The sequence below is a fragment of the Ovis canadensis genome, chromosome 23 (genome assembly GCF_042477335.2).
Source record: "Ovis canadensis isolate MfBH-ARS-UI-01 breed Bighorn chromosome 23, ARS-UI_OviCan_v2, whole genome shotgun sequence".
Taxonomy (NCBI): domain Eukaryota; kingdom Metazoa; phylum Chordata; class Mammalia; order Artiodactyla; family Bovidae; genus Ovis; species Ovis canadensis.
Window position 1 is genome coordinate 48415650 of NC_091267.1, and position 18529 is coordinate 48434178.

Here is an 18529-nt window from a genome sequence, read left to right on the forward strand (position 1 = left end):
ATTTTCCTGAGAGTGTTCTTAGATGATTAGATTCAGTTAAACACGTTTGGCAATTATACCTCATGGGTGATGTCATGTACTTCCCTTTGTTCATAAGGTCAATCTGTCCCATAACGGGAGATGCAAAGTTTGATTGCATGGACTCTATGCGATCCTATGGACTATAGCTCACCAGGCTCTTCTGTTCCTGAGATTCTCCAGGCAGGAACACTGGAATGGGCTGTCATGCCCTCCTCCAGCAGATCTTCCTGACCCAGGGATTGAACCCACATCTCTTATGTCTCCTGCATTGGCAAGCGGGTTCTTTACCACTAGCGCCACCTGGATAGCCAGAACTGGAGGTTTAGACAGGGTTAACAGAGGCTTGTTTTGTCTCTGAGATAGTGGGGCAGCTTAAAACTGATGGGATGAGTTCCAGGCGGGAAGGAAATGGAAGGTAGCAATAAGAGAAAAGAATCAATAGTGAGGAGAAGGCAGCATCCAGAGCCAGGTTGGGAGCATCAGACTTCAACAGAGGAGGGCAGCTCTTCACTGACTGGGAAGGGAGGGGAAAGACCAGTGTGTATGCAGTTAGGTTTCCAGATTTAGAAGGAAGTTTATAATCTAAAGTGGAGAGGGAGGAGAGAAACAAGCAGCATGGTCATTTGTTAAGAGAAGGAGGAGGTCAGAAGTGTGAATGAAACTGAGTCTGCAACAGCCAGTCACTGCGGAGGGCGGGAGAAAGAGCCAGCCAAGAAACCAGAAAGAATTTATGAGACATTAATCGGGCTGATTTCTCCCCCTACACTGTGTGTTGCAAAGGAGGCTGTGGTCTGTTGTTGGAGACCTTGGGATTTACAGTTCCAGGATCCGTAGGGTCTGCAATGTGACTAGGAGCAGGTGACCAAGCAGGAGTAAAGGTGATGGTGTTTCGGAAGAAAGCGTGAGAAGAGAAACTAGGAGCTGGTGAGACAGAGACTGTGAGCCAGGTGCCAGCATCGGCTGTATACTAGAGGTGGGCACTGTGCGGCTACTGTTTAGTTGGAAACTGACTGCACAGATGCTGACTTTGGGTACTTGTTCAGTTATACTTAAATGAAGGAGTCTTAGTATTTCTCCACTTCATCTCAGGACAGAATGGTTTCCTTGTATTTTTTTTCCCTGGATCTTATTCCATGCTGCCTTTGTCACTGCCTTTTTTTCTGGCTTACATTTCAGGTAAGGAGATCTAAAGTTGATGATATCAAGAAAGTACCTTTCAGAAAGTGAAAATGCCTTCTCTCTCTCTCTGCCTCCCTCCTACTCTCTACCACTGCCTTAATGCTTCCTTAAGTTCTTTTGGTTGGAATGACCTATCTACATATCAGCAGGTGACTCTGTCTCTCTGGTTATTTTCTGATCAGGCATGCACTGAGCTGTCAAATTTATGTCATTCCCCTGCACATGATGAAATTTCCCGGACTGGATGCTGCCAGACCTGCACTCGGTTGCTGGGGGCTCCCACTAATACCATTCTCAAAGCAGGGAGGAACACTTCCCTGGTGGCACCGTGGATAAGACTCCACCTACTAAGGCAAGGGACACAGGTTCATCTCCTAGTCCGAGAAGATTCCACATGCCGAAGATTCATTCCACATGAAGCTCATGTGCCACAACTACTGAGCCCTCGTGCTGCAACTATTGAAGCCCGGGCTCTGCAACAAGAGAGTAGCGGCCCACTCTTTGCAACTAGAGAAAGCCTGAGTTCAAGGCAGCAAAGACCCAGTGCAGCCAAACTAAATAAATATCCCAAGGACTATTTTTTAAAAAAAAAAGCAGGGAGGAGGAAAATACGGACAGTCACCAACCCTTCCTGTTTTCATCCTATCCATGTTGAGTTGAAAGTGGCTTACAGTTTGATAACCTAATTCTAATTTATAGAATTTGGAACTTTTTGAATTAGAAGAATCACACTACAATATCAGCCTATTTAAAAAATGACACTAAAACAGAAGTACCTCCTATAGTCTAGAAATCCCATGGACTGCTGCACCACTTACAAGTCCTTTTAGGGCAAACATAATCCCCCTGAGGAGGACAAGGCAACCCATTCCAGCATTCTTGCCTGCAGGATTCCCATGGACAGAGGAGCCTGGTGGGCTACAGCCCATAGGGTCACAAAGAGTCGGACACGACTAAAGCAACTTAGCAGAGCACACACAAAGACGATTAACCCATTTCATCTTTTTTTCACCTTCCAATTCTTTTCTTAATGTTTTCTTTCCCTCCCTGCCTCCCTTCCTTAATTAGAAAGGGACTTGAGGTATCAGTGGGTCACCTCGGTGCTGAGTCGGCAGCAGCTTGACGGTTTCTATTTCCACCTTTTTCTTTCAGCCACTCAAGGGCTGCCAAGGAAGTGGCCTTTCTGCAAGTCCTGGCTGCTTCTCCCTGCCTGGTGCTTTTCCTGGCAGGTGGACCCCACAAACACTTCTTTTAGAGAAAGGCAAATGGAACCAGAGAGCGAAGCACTTAGACACTGGCGCTCCCTCTGCCCATCTCTCCCCTTCCTCCCTCCAGCACCATCCTGCCCGTCAAACAGTAGCTGAGCCCCTACTGGTGCCAGGCCCAGGAGAGGCAGAAAGGAGGCACCAGACACACAGAGATGAGAAAAACAGTCCTTGTCCCCAAAGCACTGCTCCCTGGACCTTACACAAATGAAGCTCTCCTTGATTCACAGACCAAAATACAAGGAAACTGAGTCAAATGACTTCTTGAGAATCCTTTCTGTTTTCATAGCAATGACTTTCAAGAATTGTTTTAGTGGAGAATCTCTGCTCTGGAAAATCTCTTTACACCCTAACATGCTCCAGGTCCTTCACATTCTATCAACTGTTACGTGTTTCAAGAATATGAAGGTATTCAAATAAAAAAGTGAATAAATTGTGGTGTTGTTATGATACAGAATATCATATACATTCATTAAAAATGATGTTTACAAGGGACTTCCCCAGTGGCCCAGTGGTTAAGAATCTACCTTGCAATGTGGGGGATGTAGGTTCGATACCTGATCAGGAAACTAGGATCCCAGGAGCCCTCATGCTATCCTCAGGTAAGAGTCTGTGCTCTGCCAGGAAAGATCACCAGTGCTGCAACTAAGACCTAACATAGCCAAAATATATAAATATTTTAAAAAACAAAAAATAAAATAAGAATGATGCTTACAAAAGCTTAATGAGATGGAAAAATAGGCCAACCATAACACCTGACACAGGCAGAGAAGAAAGCCTAGACTATTAGGTATTAAGTCACTGAAAGTGATTATCCTCGAGTGGCAGGATAATAAGTGCTTAAAACTTCCTACTTTTGTTTTTCAAAGTTAAAAAAATAACTTTTTTTCTATAATAAAAATGAGTACAGTTATTTAAAAATATCTAGAAGTGATTGTTTCTGTAGCAAATATTTCAGTATACATGCCAAGGCCAGATGTGAATACTTTTAAAAATGTGCTTTGCCTTGAATTTTCTGAATCTGTCTATAGCACTGATTTTCTTTAATTTTAAGCTACTGTAACTAGTCAAATTCCAGTACCTTTCAGAGGAACCATAATCTCAAAATACTCACTTTGGAAGAATCCAAGGGCATTGAGAAGGGGAAAGGAAGGGCCAATGAAATTTCTCTAGCTGTCAAATGTGCAGGGTTTTATTTAGGGTCTTGCACTGATAAGCTCAGTCGGTAAAGAATCCGCCTGCAAGGCAGGAGACGCCGGTTCGATTCCTGGGTCAGGAAGATCCACTGGAGAAGGGATAGGCTACCCACTCTAGTATTCTAGGACTTCTCAGGTGGCTCAGCTGGTAAAGAATCCTCCTGCAATGCGGGAGACCTGGGTTTGATCCCTGGGTTGGGCAGATCCCCTGGAGAAGAGAAAGGCTACCCACTTCAGGAATCTGGCCTGGAGAATTCCATGGACTGTATATTGCATGGGGGTCGCAAAGAGTCGGACATAACTGAGCGACTTTCACTCACTGATTAAGAAAGGTGAAAGTGCAGGTCATCAAGAGGTTATTTGAGGAAAAGGCTCGGGGTGAGGGAGTCCGACCGCTGGCCAGAGATGACTTCACCTCCTGAAACAGGTGCTCAGATACCCTGGCCGGCGTATGACTGAGCTATTGGATAACAAACTTGGCAAGGCCACAAATGCCACTTGGTACAAGGAAAACACCTATAAGAGAAGGTGCTCCCTCCATGGCAAGGAAGTGGAAAATCCACAAGAAGTAACCAAAATCTGGTTAATGCCTGGTGTGACGAAAGCCCCTCTGCTTCCCTCAATGGAAGTGGGAAGAGAGAAAAATGCAGAATGGCCAGTAGTGGAAGATGCCTAGAACTCACTTCTGCTTCTGGAAGAGCTGAGAGAGAAGGCGTCTGACCATCTCTGGCTAATACACTTACAAGTCAGTATTTCCAACTGACTGTGGTGTAACTTGTCAATCAAAATTTGAGGTTAAAGCAAAGATTGCACTGTTAATCAGGTGCTTGGGTCTCCAGAGGAATGGACAAACCTTTCATGTCTCAGGCATAGCCACTAAGAGGTGTTAAAGAGGGAAAAGGCTATGGTTAGCTGGCTCATCTAGCCCATGGAACTAGCAACGAAGGATTTCACAGAGAGCTGTACTCATCAAAGGGTACTCCTCTGACGAGCCGTCTGGTCTCCCCTGGGAGCTTGCTGGAAGCCAACCCAGTCCTGCTGAAAGGAATGTGCTTTTCTTTTTTAATGATTTTTTTTTATGAGCACCATTTTTTAAAGTCTTCATTGAATTTGTTATAATATTGCTTCTGTTATATGTTTTGGGTTTTTGGCCACAAGGCATATAGGATCTTAGCTCCTGTCGGACCAGGGATCGAACCCACACCCCTTGCATTGGAAGCCAAATTCCTAATCACTGGACCACCAGGGAAGTCCCAGGAATGTGTGTTTTATTAATAACAAGGTCCCCAGGTGCTCTGCATGTACAGTACAGTTTAAGGTGTAGTAAACGACAGGTGCAGAGTATTTCAAGCTCTTCTGAATTTTCCTGCTTCCCACCTGTTTTCAAATATATAGAAAATAAATTTCTTTACTGTGGCAAAAAGATTTATCCTCCACTTAAAAATCTCTGTGAGTGTGTTTATGTGTGTTTGCCATCAGCTAAGGTACTCAGAAGCAACTTGACATTTATAATTTCCTTTTCAAACCTAAAGTTAACAAAAGCAGGCATTTTCCAGCAGTCTCAATTTTCTAAATTCCTTATTGCTTCTTGTAATTCTAGCCAAATGTGATGTTTGAGAGGGATGTTATTTACCACAGAGTAGTTAAATATTTGCTCCTTACCTTTTTACATTTTCTGGAAAAAAAGTTTTTTTTCCTTCTCGGGTTATTCTCTTAGGAGATGACCTTCTCCTAAGGTCATCAGGAGAAATTCTAACTTTGAATTTTTAAAATGAGGTTTCTCATTGCTAACACGGGGAGTGGTATTCTGGTTTCTAGGTTGAAAACGTGCTGGTAGTGTGCTTAGCAGCAGCAGCAGCAGTGTGCTAAATGTATAAAAGTCCTCCTGTGAGAATGTGACTCACTGAGCCATAGAAAGAGCTCAGGTAGCTCAGACCCCACCATCCCAAGCAGGGTTATCTCTGCCCTGAGGGAGTTTCTCTTCATAAATGAGTGACCAGCTTCCAGGCCACTGATGATATCACAGATTTAACAGAATCGGGCAAACATGCACATCAGTTTACCCTTGACCTAGGAGGAATAAGGTCAGAGTACTTTGAGGACATACTTACACATGAATTTGAAGTAATATTTAAAGTACTCCTGTGATATTTAGTACTGTAAACAGAAGGACAGAAGTGCTCTAAACATGCTTGGATTAAGCCAAAAGAAAAAGCAGAGTGAATCTAAGACTGGATCTAGGTAGGGCCCTCCTTGAAAGCTCCATCTTACCTGATTGTCGAATCCGTTGAAGAGTTTGTTGCACCAGGACTTCTGACCTTGGGACAATGATGATGAAGTCCACTTTGCTGAAGTAGCCAAGGTCCAGGCTCTGGCTGCCGCTGTCCGCAATAGCACACACCTGGGACAAGAGTTTTCTGGCAACTGTGAGCTGCGGCTGATAAATCTGGAAGGTCTCATTCCCTAAATCTAAAATGTGAAAAAGTCATAAGAACACGATTAATTCACTTCTGTGATGGCCTCTATGAATCTATACAGGGACAAGTAATACACCCAGTGTAAAGTGATGCTCTGTCATCAAGAACCTTCACTTCCTACCCTCTCTCTCTATTAACTTTTAACAGATCGTCCAGAATTAACAGATTGTTTCCCTGACAACTCAGCTGAAAGGATGTGCTCAAGAGTGAATGTGGCAATTTCACAAATGTATTATTGTAAAATCGATCATCTCACAAAGTATGAGCTCAGCACCCCTCCCTTGCCCAGAAACGAGGCCAACAGACCACATCTTTGCAGCTGGAGCCAGGACTCATCTCTGGAAAGGGAACAAGCTTCCTGGTTTCTTTAGGACTGTCAGCACAGGTCAGGTGCCCAAGCCCAGACCCCGACCAGAGGCAATGCCATAACCATAATCTTGCTGAGTTCTTTTGAGCTTTTCTGGATGGCACTGCAGTAAACACTGTCTCTCCAGCAAGTCAGTTGCAACATGGTTTGAAATTCTCCTCCCCATGACACTAACTTCACCTTTCTTTCCACTTAACTCCACTTTGCCAGTGCGTGTGACCTGGCAGGTCTGGTCAACTGTGATGCTGACGCCTGTACTATCTGAAGAGACCTGATTCATGACACATCCAGCTGGCTGCTCAACAGGTGACATATCAGAAAAACATTGCCCAGATACTTTAAACATGCCAGTAGCTTTTTATTACAAGTTAAAACCAAGCGATCAATCTCTTATACGTGCATGCGTTCACACACACACGAGAGATAGGGTTAGTCAGCTAAACACCTGAGCAGGAAACATTTAATGCTTCTTGAAAGGACTGCTTTTTATCAGGAACACATGTGGAAGTCTGAGCGGCACCCACAAGGGCCCAATTAACCTGTGCTAATAAATGTTTTCTAAAACCAAGCTGCAAAAATAAATAAATAAATAAATAAAATAAAATAAAACCAAGCTGCAACACAGCCCAGGCAAAGACAGTGGTCACATGACCACCAGCCACCATGGAACCCTGACAGTGAGTGGGTCTCCCTACTGGCCGAGAGAACCCACTAGAAAAGCCCCAAACTGAAACTTTCAAGAACAGCCCACATAGTTTTTGACCCACAAAGATAATCAATCAAAATTAAAAAATCCATCTTTGGATAGTTAGACTGTTGTATCTTTCACTTCACAGGTTAGACAGCTGGGGACTAAAAGAGGAGGCATAACTTTGTAGAATTGAACTTAGCAAATTTTGATGTTGGATGACAGCTAAAAATGTGTTTAAGCAGTGTTTCTTTTCTTTTTCATCATTAAAATCTCTATTTATTATGTATTTTAGGCAATGTTTCATAAACAGGTAATCGAGGGTGTGAATGTGGGAAGCTGTAAGTCTTCTGAGAATTTTAAAATTCTAACTTGGTTCACATAATACATTTTAGATCATGCAGATGATTACTTTACTGCCATATAACGTCCAGGAGTCAAAAATCTTTATTGCCTTCAAATTCATTTTTATGCCTGGGGTGACGCCAAGCCACGCTCCTCTTCCTATTGCGGTCATCCTGATGCCTGAAGGATGCATTCCCACCAAGTATTAATAGAAGCCAAAAAGCTGTCAGCAGCTGCTCATACAGATCTGTTTCATATCCATTCCTCTGTTCTTTGTTCTGTCCTTTTTGACACTGTCCCTATCAAACAGGAACTTGAGGTAGGAATCTGAACCTAACGGAATCCAACCTAGAGATCCAACTCCTCACCCTGGTCCCACCGTCCCCCTTGGCATCCTGCAAGTCCACTGTAGGGCACATGATGTGCCAGTGTTTCTGCTCCAGCTTCCAGGAAGCCCTCACTAACCCTGAGACTGTGCTTGCTAAGTCACTTCAGTCATGTCCAACCCTTTGTTGACCCTATGGACCATAGCCCGCCAGGCTCCTTTGTCCATGGATTCTCCAGGGAAGAATAACTGGAATGGGTTGCTGTGTCCTCCTCCAGGAAATCTTCCCAACCCAGGGATCAAACCTGCACCTCTTATGTCTCCTGCATTGGCAGGCAAGTTCTTTACCACTAGCACCATCAGGGAACCTCTGAGATTATGTGTGTTTTACATATTGGAAGGTAAGTACAGGGAGTGGAGAGCCAGGGGCCCAGGCCAGACTTTGTCCAGATTCTTTCAGGCAGTTCTCTAAAGCCCTATGTGAACACCTGGAGCTGGTGGGCCCAGTTGTGGAGCTAAGGAAGGTACACCAAGGACCCCAGAATCTTGTGAGGGAGAAAAAAAGAGAGAGGAGTACTGTTTAAAATAAAATCTTTGACCTAATTCTAGGTGACATTTACTAAGAACAAAGGCATCAGACCCAGGCCACAGGGTAAGGGAGAAGGAAATGGCAACCCACTCCACTATTCTTGTCTGGGAAATCCCATGGACAGAGGAGCCTGGTGGGCTACAGTCCATGGGTCACAAAGAGTCGGACATGACTGAGCAGGCATGCACGCACAGGGTAGGGCGTTTTTAACTTGAGCCAGACCTCTCGAGGAGATAATGAGGAAAGGCCTGTCACAGTCCATGACTGAAAGACAAGACCTCAGAACCCTCAGAATGAGTCAGCTTCTACGTCCGTCCCGAGGATGGGGTTCCCTCCTTTTGGCCTGAGGTGACATTACCCAGGTTCTGCGTGGGGATCATAGCAGCAGCCTCCTGAGGCGACATGTATTCGTTAAGGTCTCCGTTGAAAGGGGTCACCACACTATCTCCTCGTCTCTGTTGCATTTTGTCTAGCAGCTTGTCTAGGTCATCACCTGTTACAAAATGAAGCAGAGATGAGGAAGTCACCAGGAAGGACGTGTTTGTACCAGACGTTGGGCAGCTAGGCTGGGTTTCTGTCGAGATCTGCCGGCCATCCCACTTCTCACATCAGAATTCACACTCAGTCACCCCTGTAACAGAATCCCCATAGCCACAACTATCCTTGTTTGTATCATGCTTACAGGTTGCAGGCTCTCACATACTATTGATAATTCTCTCTCGGCCCCTGTCATAACCCAGAGCAGGCAGGATGGGATCATTGCGTCTCCATTTGACATATTAGAAAACTAGGTCTGGGAAGGCCCGGTGTTGCCCAAGGTCACACAACACAGCAGTGGCTGAGCTGAGGCCTCCCATCCTAGCGCCTGGACCCCTCTGCTGTGTTAGGAGCAAAATGCTTAGCAGAAACCATTCCAAATGAGAGAACGTAAGTCGTCGAGCTTAAGCTCCACTCTCAGCTCATGGACAGGCTAAGATTTAGATCCAGAAAATCATGCAGCTGGGGACCCAGCAGCGTTGCTGAATCTGACAGCCACTCACCTAATGATGTGGTTTTGAAATGCGATGCCAGGAAACTGACCTTTCCCGTGATGAGTTCATAACTAATTTCTTTCAAAAACTCACTTGTGGTGAGCATGCTCTCTGCCAGAGCCCTGGACTGGTGCTGACCTGCAGAACAGAGGGAGAGATGACGGGCCAGTGGACAATGCTCACCGGGACATGATTTATAATAAAACATCCAGAACTGAAAATGCAACCAGAGTCTGTGCCTAGAGGGACTTGGATAAGGAAAGTCTGGTACATCCAAGGTAATGCTGGTGACTCCCCAGCATTTGAAAGGATGATTCCAAAACTCCATCTGAAATGAAGTTTCAGATACAAAGTTAGGTGATTAAGGGAAAAAAACAACATCCCTTATGTGCATGGCAACCCACTCCAGTATTCTTGCCTGGAGAATCCTGTGGACAGAGGAGCCTGGCACACAGGCATGCATGTTTGTAACTGGGAAAACATGCCATGGATGTATTTAAAAACTAACAGAGGGATGTTAAGAACCTTTAAAAAATTGTCTGCATGGCTATTATGAATATCAGTCTTAAAAAATGTTAACTTATGTTGTTTTTTTAACAAATGAAAATTAGAAAAAATGAATGTGTTATACTTTCTGATGAAGCTTGTTGAAAGATACATACATCACAGAGAGATAGGCAGGTGGGTTTCATCAAAGCAAGGAGGCTGGGCCCCTTTGTTAGAAAGATGTGAGAGCCATCCACGGAGAGGAGAAAAGCAAAATTTAGTCCAAATGGCAACTCAGGATGGCATGTGATAGAAAATCAGCACCAGAAACAAAAACACATTTTGTAATGTACCAACTTTCTGAAGCTTTTCTTTACAGTCAGTGTTACAGCATTAAATACCCTCTCTGGTGAAGAGGTGAATATGTGAGTTAAGCTCCTGGCAGATAACGATGAACTGGCTTAGGCCACCTGTGGCAGTGGCTTTCTCACATGCTAGAGTGGTAACATTTCCAAAACCTTTTAAGGACAGAAGCGACATGAGACAAGGGTATCTGTTACCAGGATGTGCTTTGAAATAATGCTCCCACCACCAGCTGACAGGGAAGCCAGCCAAACTACACGCTGTAAAAACTCTGATCTGAGGAGCAAAGGAAAAGTTAAAATTAGGAGGAAGAACCCAAGCTGAGGCCCTTGATCAGAGATTAATTGCATGGATTCCTGAGACACTCAGCAAGTAGTTTTCAAATGGACAGATGATTGAATGAATAGATTTTAAAAATTACTCACCTAATACGACCACGCAAAACTCATTTCCTCTGATTTTCGAAGCACAAATGGTTACCACATAATCCGGTAGTTTTTGATAGTGCCTCATTTCACTGAGAGTCCTCAAAGTTTCTGAAATGCCCTCTGCCAAAGAGTTCTGGGTCACAATCACATGAACCAAGTCTTGAGACACGCTGGCAATTAATCTAGCCAGCCAGGGGAGTTGTCCTGGTGACACTGGTGTGCACTGCACACCCATCTGCAGGGCTTTCTCTCTCAGAGTAAATTCCTGCATAGCTTTCAGCATAATTTGTTCAAATTCTTCCCTGAGAGGTATCTGATCAGGACCTAAATTGAAGAGAATTATAGCTAGAATTTTTTTTTTAGATCACAGCTAGAAAAGAGAGACACGTACATACACACACAAATACACCAGTATGCTGTCTATTCTGACTGGCAAGTAAGCTTTTTTTCCTGTAGTGGCCTTAGGTATGGTGCATCTACTAATCATTTTTGATTGTGAAACTGCCTTCTCTCTTCTCTGTCTGCCTCAGTATATATTTTTACAATGCAGACTTCTGTTCCTGTTACCTTAAAAAAAAAGATGTGCTCAGAGAGTATCAATTCCACTGTATTCCTTGGGAGATGGTCACCTTGGGAGGGTGGTAATTTAAAAAATAATATCAGAAATATTATTATATAATATTGTTGTTGTTGTTGTTGTTCAGTCGCTATGTTGTGTTCGACTCTGCAAACCCATAGATTGCAGCATGCTGAAGGCAGTGTTTTTGTTGACATATGAAACTTGGCATTATGGAAATAGTTAATGACTAATAACGTAAGAAGCTAACCCACTACTATGTATAATCAGCTTCAGGCTTCACACAGTTCTCATTTTATTCATAAATACTTTAGAAAAACATTTGCATATATAGCCTCTGTACCAAATTTTGAGAATACTGTCCACAAAGAAAGTTATTTTTCACTCCCAATTTATATTTAGGCAGTTTCACGCTTTCCCCAGATAAAGAATGCTCTCATCAGTGAGTTATTTCCCAGAGTTCTGGGGTAAAGATGGCCTTTGGCCCTCCTCTCTGGCTGTGGTTATGGCTAAGCTTTCACGGTTGATCCATCCACCCTGGAATTAGGGGGATTTTGTTTCTCTTTAGAAACTCAACCAGGCTTTCGAACAAAATAAGCAAGTCAATGTCTGGCATCCAAGTGACATAAATGAATTCTTACACTTAAGTTTAAGTTGAAACTGGAAGGACTACGTTCACTACTGCTACCCAAAACCCCTTCTTTGGCTGCGCAGAACTGAGCTTTGAAACTCAGGCTTCTAAAACAGATCTAGAACCCCTCGGTGTCTGTGATCTGAGATCAAGCAATTGCCTTGGAATCCAGAGTCAAAAGCCCCTTGCAGAATACAGGGATGAGAGATCTGACTTCTGTATGGGAAGGAGGCACTTGAATGAATCAGAAATCTCTCCTTCCTTTAACAGGGATTTAAGTGGTCTCCCTGACCCTGCCCGTCATCTCTGGGAAAGGAAGAAAGTGAAAGTTTAGTAATGTTTAGGACAATCAAAATTAAATAAAATGTTATAGGTTTTTTCTTTTTAAATATGTTTTAAAAATAAACAATTTTGGATAACCACAAGTACACCTATTGTCTAGCACAGGGAACTCTGCTCAATGTTATGTGACAGCCTGGATGGGAGGGGAGTTTGGATGCATGCATATGTATGGTTGAGTCCCTTTGCTGTCCATCATGTGATTGTGCTGTGAAACTATCACAACATTGTTAACTGGCTATACCCCAATACAAAATAAAAAGTTAACAAAAAAAAACAATTTTAATTTGAAAAAAAAAAAACAACCCAGTTTTTTCCAGGATTGGCTGGAGCCAGAGGGAAGTAAAAGAGTGAAGTCCTCATAGACTTTTCTCTTCTGTATATAGAAAAAGGGCAAAGAATTGGCAATGTTAACACTGGCTTTATGGTTCCATGCCTTCCCCAATCCTTTACTAGGGGAGACCTTTCTTATCACCTGGGAGCCACCAAAGTTTCTGGTCTTCATTTAACTTTACCAAATTAGCACCACGGTTCACGGCCATTAAGTACACACTTAGTAGTGAGCTCAAAGTGCATAGAATTGTATTGACTGTATGAGGAGAAGGGAAGGTGGTCGTCTGTTTAAAGATTTCTCACATCAGAACAAACCACAGCTCAAAAAGCATGTGGCTCTGCCTGCCTCCAGCTTCTCATAGGCCATCTGAAGAAGCTGGTGAACAGCTATGTCATAGGACCCACACCAAACCATGATGGAATTAACATGTTCTATTAGGCAGCATCATTAATCCCAAACACAAAGGCATTCTGGGAAAATAAAATCTCAAACACGTTCATGGCATTCTTGATTACCTTAAAATTCACTTCTAGAGTTTTGATCGAATTACTGTTAGGAATGAAAAATGGAGGAAAAAGTATTAAAGTTTAAATGAAGTAAGAGACTTTTTTTAGAGTAAATTGCCTAGTTTCCAATCACCTCCCATCATTTCTTCATCCTTAGCCTTTACAGCTAAATTGCAGGAGCCTTTTCTCCATTTGATTATGGTCATTTTTCCCCCTTCAAGTACTGATCTCCAGTTACTCAGCCCAGACAGCAGGGCTGAAGGCTTTTCAGCTAGAGCTGCCATAATAGGAAAGAACAAGGGTCCAACCGACTCAAGGTCCTCCAAGACTCTGGATTTGCTGATTTCATAATCTACTTCAAAAGACTTTCAGATTGTGAAATAACTGAGGTTTATTTTTTTTTAAGTGACTGTAGTGGAAGGATCCATTCTTTCTGAAAAATCTTGCTTTTCTTCTTCTCTGTTACATTCAGGTAACTGAACCATCTGAGTATTAGCCCTATCCTCTTAGGAGTCTGGATTTATTTTTTTGGATGTCTATTTATAATCTATACAATATGTGAAACTATTCTTGCTGCCTTCTTTGAAATTTCTGAAGGCCAAAAAAAAAAAAAAAAAAAAAGGACTCCAGAAGAGTTAGTTGAGGAGAACTGACGTCTCAATGTTTAAAATTTACATTAAGAAAAAGAAACAGCTATTTATTTTGGACATCTAGAAACATAATTAATTGGTTGCCAGTAAAATTCTGGATTGAATTGATCCTGAAGGGCAGAGAAGAGTTTTGTCTAATAAAGAGTGTTCTATTTTTTAATAAAAGAGCTTTTAGTAATTTAAGGGAAGATGTTTTGTTTAGACCATGTGGTTCATTTAATTAACTTGGACTTTGACTGCTTAAATTGTTACTGAGATTGAAAAAAATGCTATACTGATATGTTTGGTTTGCTATAATAGCATTACTTCATGTGGTCTTGTCTTACTGATCCTGAATGTATCTTGAAGCTGTTTTTTCATCCTGAAACATGATTGAAAGTCAATATGTATCAATTAAAATTATGATGTCAAATGTCAGACCCAGGAGATTTTTTATAATTTTACCACCTGCTAATAAAAATGATTAGCAAGTCCCAGATTTATCATGAAAGTGGCTCATGAGATACCTGAAGCCTCACAGAATTTCAAAAGCCCACGTCAAGGTAGATCCTATGTCAAGGCATGCCTTTGGGCTCTCCAGGTACTAAGAGGCACAGCCAAGGCTGCAAGCTGATGATCCAAAGGCTGAAGGTGAAGTTTGTGTGTGTGTGTGAGTGTGTAACATTGTTTAGCCCCATGTCTTTCTCATTTAACACCAAAGTACTTTAAAACATTGAAAAAAATTCAAAGAGCACAGATAAAATTTTTAATGTGTAATTTTACACCTCAAACATTTTTCCTAAGTAAATCAGTGGTTTGAAGTCATGGAAAGAGTGTATAATTAGGCTGCATATTAGATGGCCCACTGCAGTTTGCAAAATAAAGGACATTGCAATGTAAATGCTGTGGAGCCACTGCAGTATTGTTGGGGCACATGCATACACCCACTATGGGGCTCAGGAGGAGATATCAAATAGAGGAAGGAAGTGAAGGGTTCATGACCTACGTATCCCTTTACCCTAAAGCCCAGAAGACCTTCCAGGGAGTTCCAAGATACTACCTCAAGGAAAGGAAGTGGTCTGGGACCACATCAAAGGGATGAAGCTAGAGAAGAAAAAAAAGCGTGTAGGGACAGTGGATAAATAAGATAAAAAGGCCAAGTGGAAAATCGGAAAATAACTGTCTAAGGCAATGACTACATTTGCATTCCAGATGGGAGCTGCACTTTCAGAAAGGTGGCTTGGCCTGAGTCCCCAAGGGAGGTACCCATGGCACAGCTCTCAGTCAGTCTGCCATCAATTGCTTTGGAGACCTTAGATCAACATGGGACTGGACACTAGGTGGAGCAATTTATCTCTTCTAGAACCTGAAGAAGTAAAGCAAGGAGTAAGGGAGGCTAGGTCTGAGAAAAGAGGAGAAAAAATGTAGGAAAGAGAAGGAAATGAATAGGAAAGAAATGGAGGAAAGGACGAGGAAAAGTCATAGTGAGTGGGGTTGAAGAAAAAGAATGTTAGAAGCGAAAAAGGAGAAGGAAGAAGTGGATAAAGGTGAGAAAGTGGGTGAGAAAGGAAAAAAGTATGTTACAAAACAGAATAAAAATGGTCACCATCAAATGATTATTGAAAATAACTTACCTAGCCGTACGAGATACTGTATTGTCAGAAGAATCATGTTTTCCACGCTCAGGAGTTGGCTGCCAGTCAACCCTAATTGTTCCAAATCCTTGTTTTCCAACTGTGGAATCTTGTAGCAGTTCACCAGCAGAGGACTGACAACAATGTCACCAACATTTCCATAGAAATAGGGTAAAGTGCCATAGCCTGCCCCAACAGAAGCAGGTCAATAAAGTTCAACATTTCCTCCTGAGGTCCAACCAGGTATATTTGTTCAGCTAGGATCAACGATGCCTACCAAAGTTCCCTGACCTCTGAATGGCTACCAAACAAATTACTCAAATATATCAATCCTAGAGAATTCACTCAAATGCTCTAAATTCTACCCTTTTATTAAATTAGATGAACAAGAAACAAAATACTCAAATTATATTATATAGGGACATGCTAATTAATATCTCTGCCATAGAGGATTGATGAAAGTTTGCAAAAACATCTCTGTATCCTTTGTAAACCTGCAGGAATAAAATATTTTCAGATAAAATTCCTGATCAGATAAGAAGTCAGAGAATAGATAGACTACCATAACATGCTTACTTCACTTCTTGATGTTTTCTTTTAAAAAGTTTAAGCTAAACTCATAGATAAACAGCAATATTCTGCCAGTCACAGGTATTAAAACTTGGAGGGTCTTACTCTTTTTGCTATCTTAGCTATTTTTGTTATGTTCTCTTCCTGAATGTCAATAAAAGTCTCAAATCATCTTAGAAGTAGATAGGACAAAATGTGTTGAAAATACACACTGTGTTGATGGTCTGATGGAGAGAACAGTCCCTCCATGAGTCTTCCTAAAAGACAGACACCAAAGGGTCCTAGTTTTACTTATCCTTCCAAGGCTTAGCTGCATTGTGCATGTAACTCAAATGCTCAGTAAGCACTTCCTGACTATATGGAATTTAAACAACTGGATTTCCCCCAGTGCCTGTAGGTCCAGGGGGCAGCCTGATAAAGAACAGGGCTCAAAGCAAAACCATCCATGTCAGTAGGCTCAAGCCAACTGCAAGAAACAGATAACACCTCACATAGACATACCATAAAGACCCACTGGGCTTAAACACCCTATCTGTTTAATCCTGGGGGTAAAGTCAGCAGTCTTCTTCTGGCCTCGGCTAGCCGCACCTCCCCACCACCACCACCCTCGGCAACGAGGGGACTCTTGATGTGGGTATGAAAGGTACCACCACTTATCGAGAGCTTAGAAAGGCTCTCACTCCTACAGCTTCCCATGGTTGAAATCTGCAGCTCTGGGGCCTCTTGGTCCTCCTGAGAGGGGCCTCTTCGCCAGCTCAGCTTGTTCCTTTTCTCTGCAGCCTGGATCTCTTTGACTGAAATAAGCCCTCCCCAGCTTTGTCCGCTTTCACCCACCCTTCACGTCCCTAGCTGAAAGGTGACTTCTGAGAAGTCGTCTCAGACCCCTCCCAACAGAGTTAAGCTCCCTCTCCTCTGAGCTCTTGGAGTTCTTGGCTGTGAACTCTAGACTCCCCCCCACTAAACAATGCTCTTTGTGGGCAGAAAGACTGCCTTCTTCCTAACTTCTAGTCCCTTGTTTAGTACAGCTTGAAGGAACTGACCAATAAAAGCTGAAAGAATTAATAGAGGCATCAATGAATACATTCATGAATACATGAATAAAGACACATCAAAATGGAGGAGTGCTTCTAGATTCCAGCGGACACAGGCAACTTGGAATTCCTTTCCTTACCTATCAAGATAACTGGTCTAACTCCTGAGTTACTCAGCAGATTTTCAGGAACAATTACAGTTTCCCCTGCAGGAATGGGTCGAGGTTGTAAAATTCCAGTTAATGGGGTCTGTGGAACTGGGGTAGATAAAAGGGACTCTGCAAAAAAAAGTTGTTTGACAAGAAGGATTAGATAGGAAGGCTAAATGAAATACAGTTGAAATCAACACAGTGTGACTACCTTTAATATGCAAGTTTTATAGGTCTAATAGCTGTTTTATTAAAGATATTCATGCTTACTGTATAAAATAAGAAGTGAGTGGAACAAATATATCAAATCATCTGGAGATAGCTACTATTTAACATTTTGGCAGTTTTCCCTTTTAGTTGTTTTCCCATATACAGTATTTTGGATTCTGTTTTGTATTTTATCTCTTCCTGCACTAAATTATCAAGGCATATCTAGTCATTACAGAAAATGTGAAAAGTATAGAAAAATGAGAATAGGGATAAATTCATAATTAGTCAGTATACCTACAGGCAATCACAGTACCATGTTGGCACAGTTCTTTTTGTATGTATCATTTCTACACAGTCTTTAGAATTACTTTTTAATCAACAAATTTTTAAATAACCTTATATCCTAGAATTGGTATGTTTACATTTGTCTGTGTTTTATACAGCAAGGTAGATGGGCATTTGAACATTTTAACTGTAGGCATCAAATGGCCACAGTTGGGTATTATAAGAGGAGACTCAGTTGGATTTCAGGATTCTAGTCACAGACTGAACCACTCAATTCAGAAATAGTAAGTACAGGTCATGTAAGGACCCAGATCACAGGAGAAGACATCTAACACCACTACTCACAGTGCAAGTTTAGTCATGATCTGTGATGGTGGGCTGGTAGCATTATGCCCTCTGTAAAGAATGGTTTATGGATACTATGGGATACAACAAAGCCAGATGGTGACTCAAGATCTTTCATGATGGCACATGTGCTTGTTCAGATGGCAGATACGATGGGGACAAAACATCAGCTGCTAGAATGCTGGACGCAATTGTTGGTAAAGGAAATTTATCTTCAAGGGTTCATGGAAAGAACAAGATTAGGAGATATCTCTGCTAATTTAAGGAAACTTAAAGCCCATCTTCTGTTGAAATCTTACCAGTTCTTGAAAGAGGGCGAACTGTAGGAATAGGTACAACTAAACCAGGTTGGGGGATGAGTGACCCAGGATACCATCCTCGGTGTCGCTTCTTTGGTGGCCCAGAAATGAACATGGTAGCTGAATGCAAAAAGAAAGATGAGGCTTGTCCTTAGTGATGGAAGTAAGGAAAGAAGTCAAAGTAACACAGGACCTTTACCATGATTATACTCAGAAAGTTGAAGTCACTT

General features: G+C 42.3%; 1 protein-coding gene across 4 annotated transcripts in view; it reads right to left on the bottom strand.

The window, feature by feature from the left end:
- The window catches only part of GREB1L (GREB1 like retinoic acid receptor coactivator), a 248531-nt gene that overhangs the window by 48077 nt on the left and 181925 nt on the right, over window positions 1-18529 (bottom strand). For all 4 annotated transcript variants that reach the window (XM_069568906.1, XM_069568905.1, XM_069568904.1 and 1 more), the window contains 7 exons: window positions 18300-18419; window positions 17152-17289; window positions 15411-15596; window positions 10758-11084; window positions 9493-9621; window positions 8811-8945; window positions 5933-6130 (listed from right to left, as the gene is read on the bottom strand). In XM_069568906.1, coding sequence (XP_069425007.1) covers window positions 5933-6130; window positions 8811-8945; window positions 9493-9621; window positions 10758-11084; window positions 15411-15596; window positions 17152-17289; window positions 18300-18419 — 1233 coding nt within the window. The remainder of the gene's footprint in view (window positions 1-5932; window positions 6131-8810; window positions 8946-9492; window positions 9622-10757; window positions 11085-15410; window positions 15597-17151; window positions 17290-18299; window positions 18420-18529) is intronic.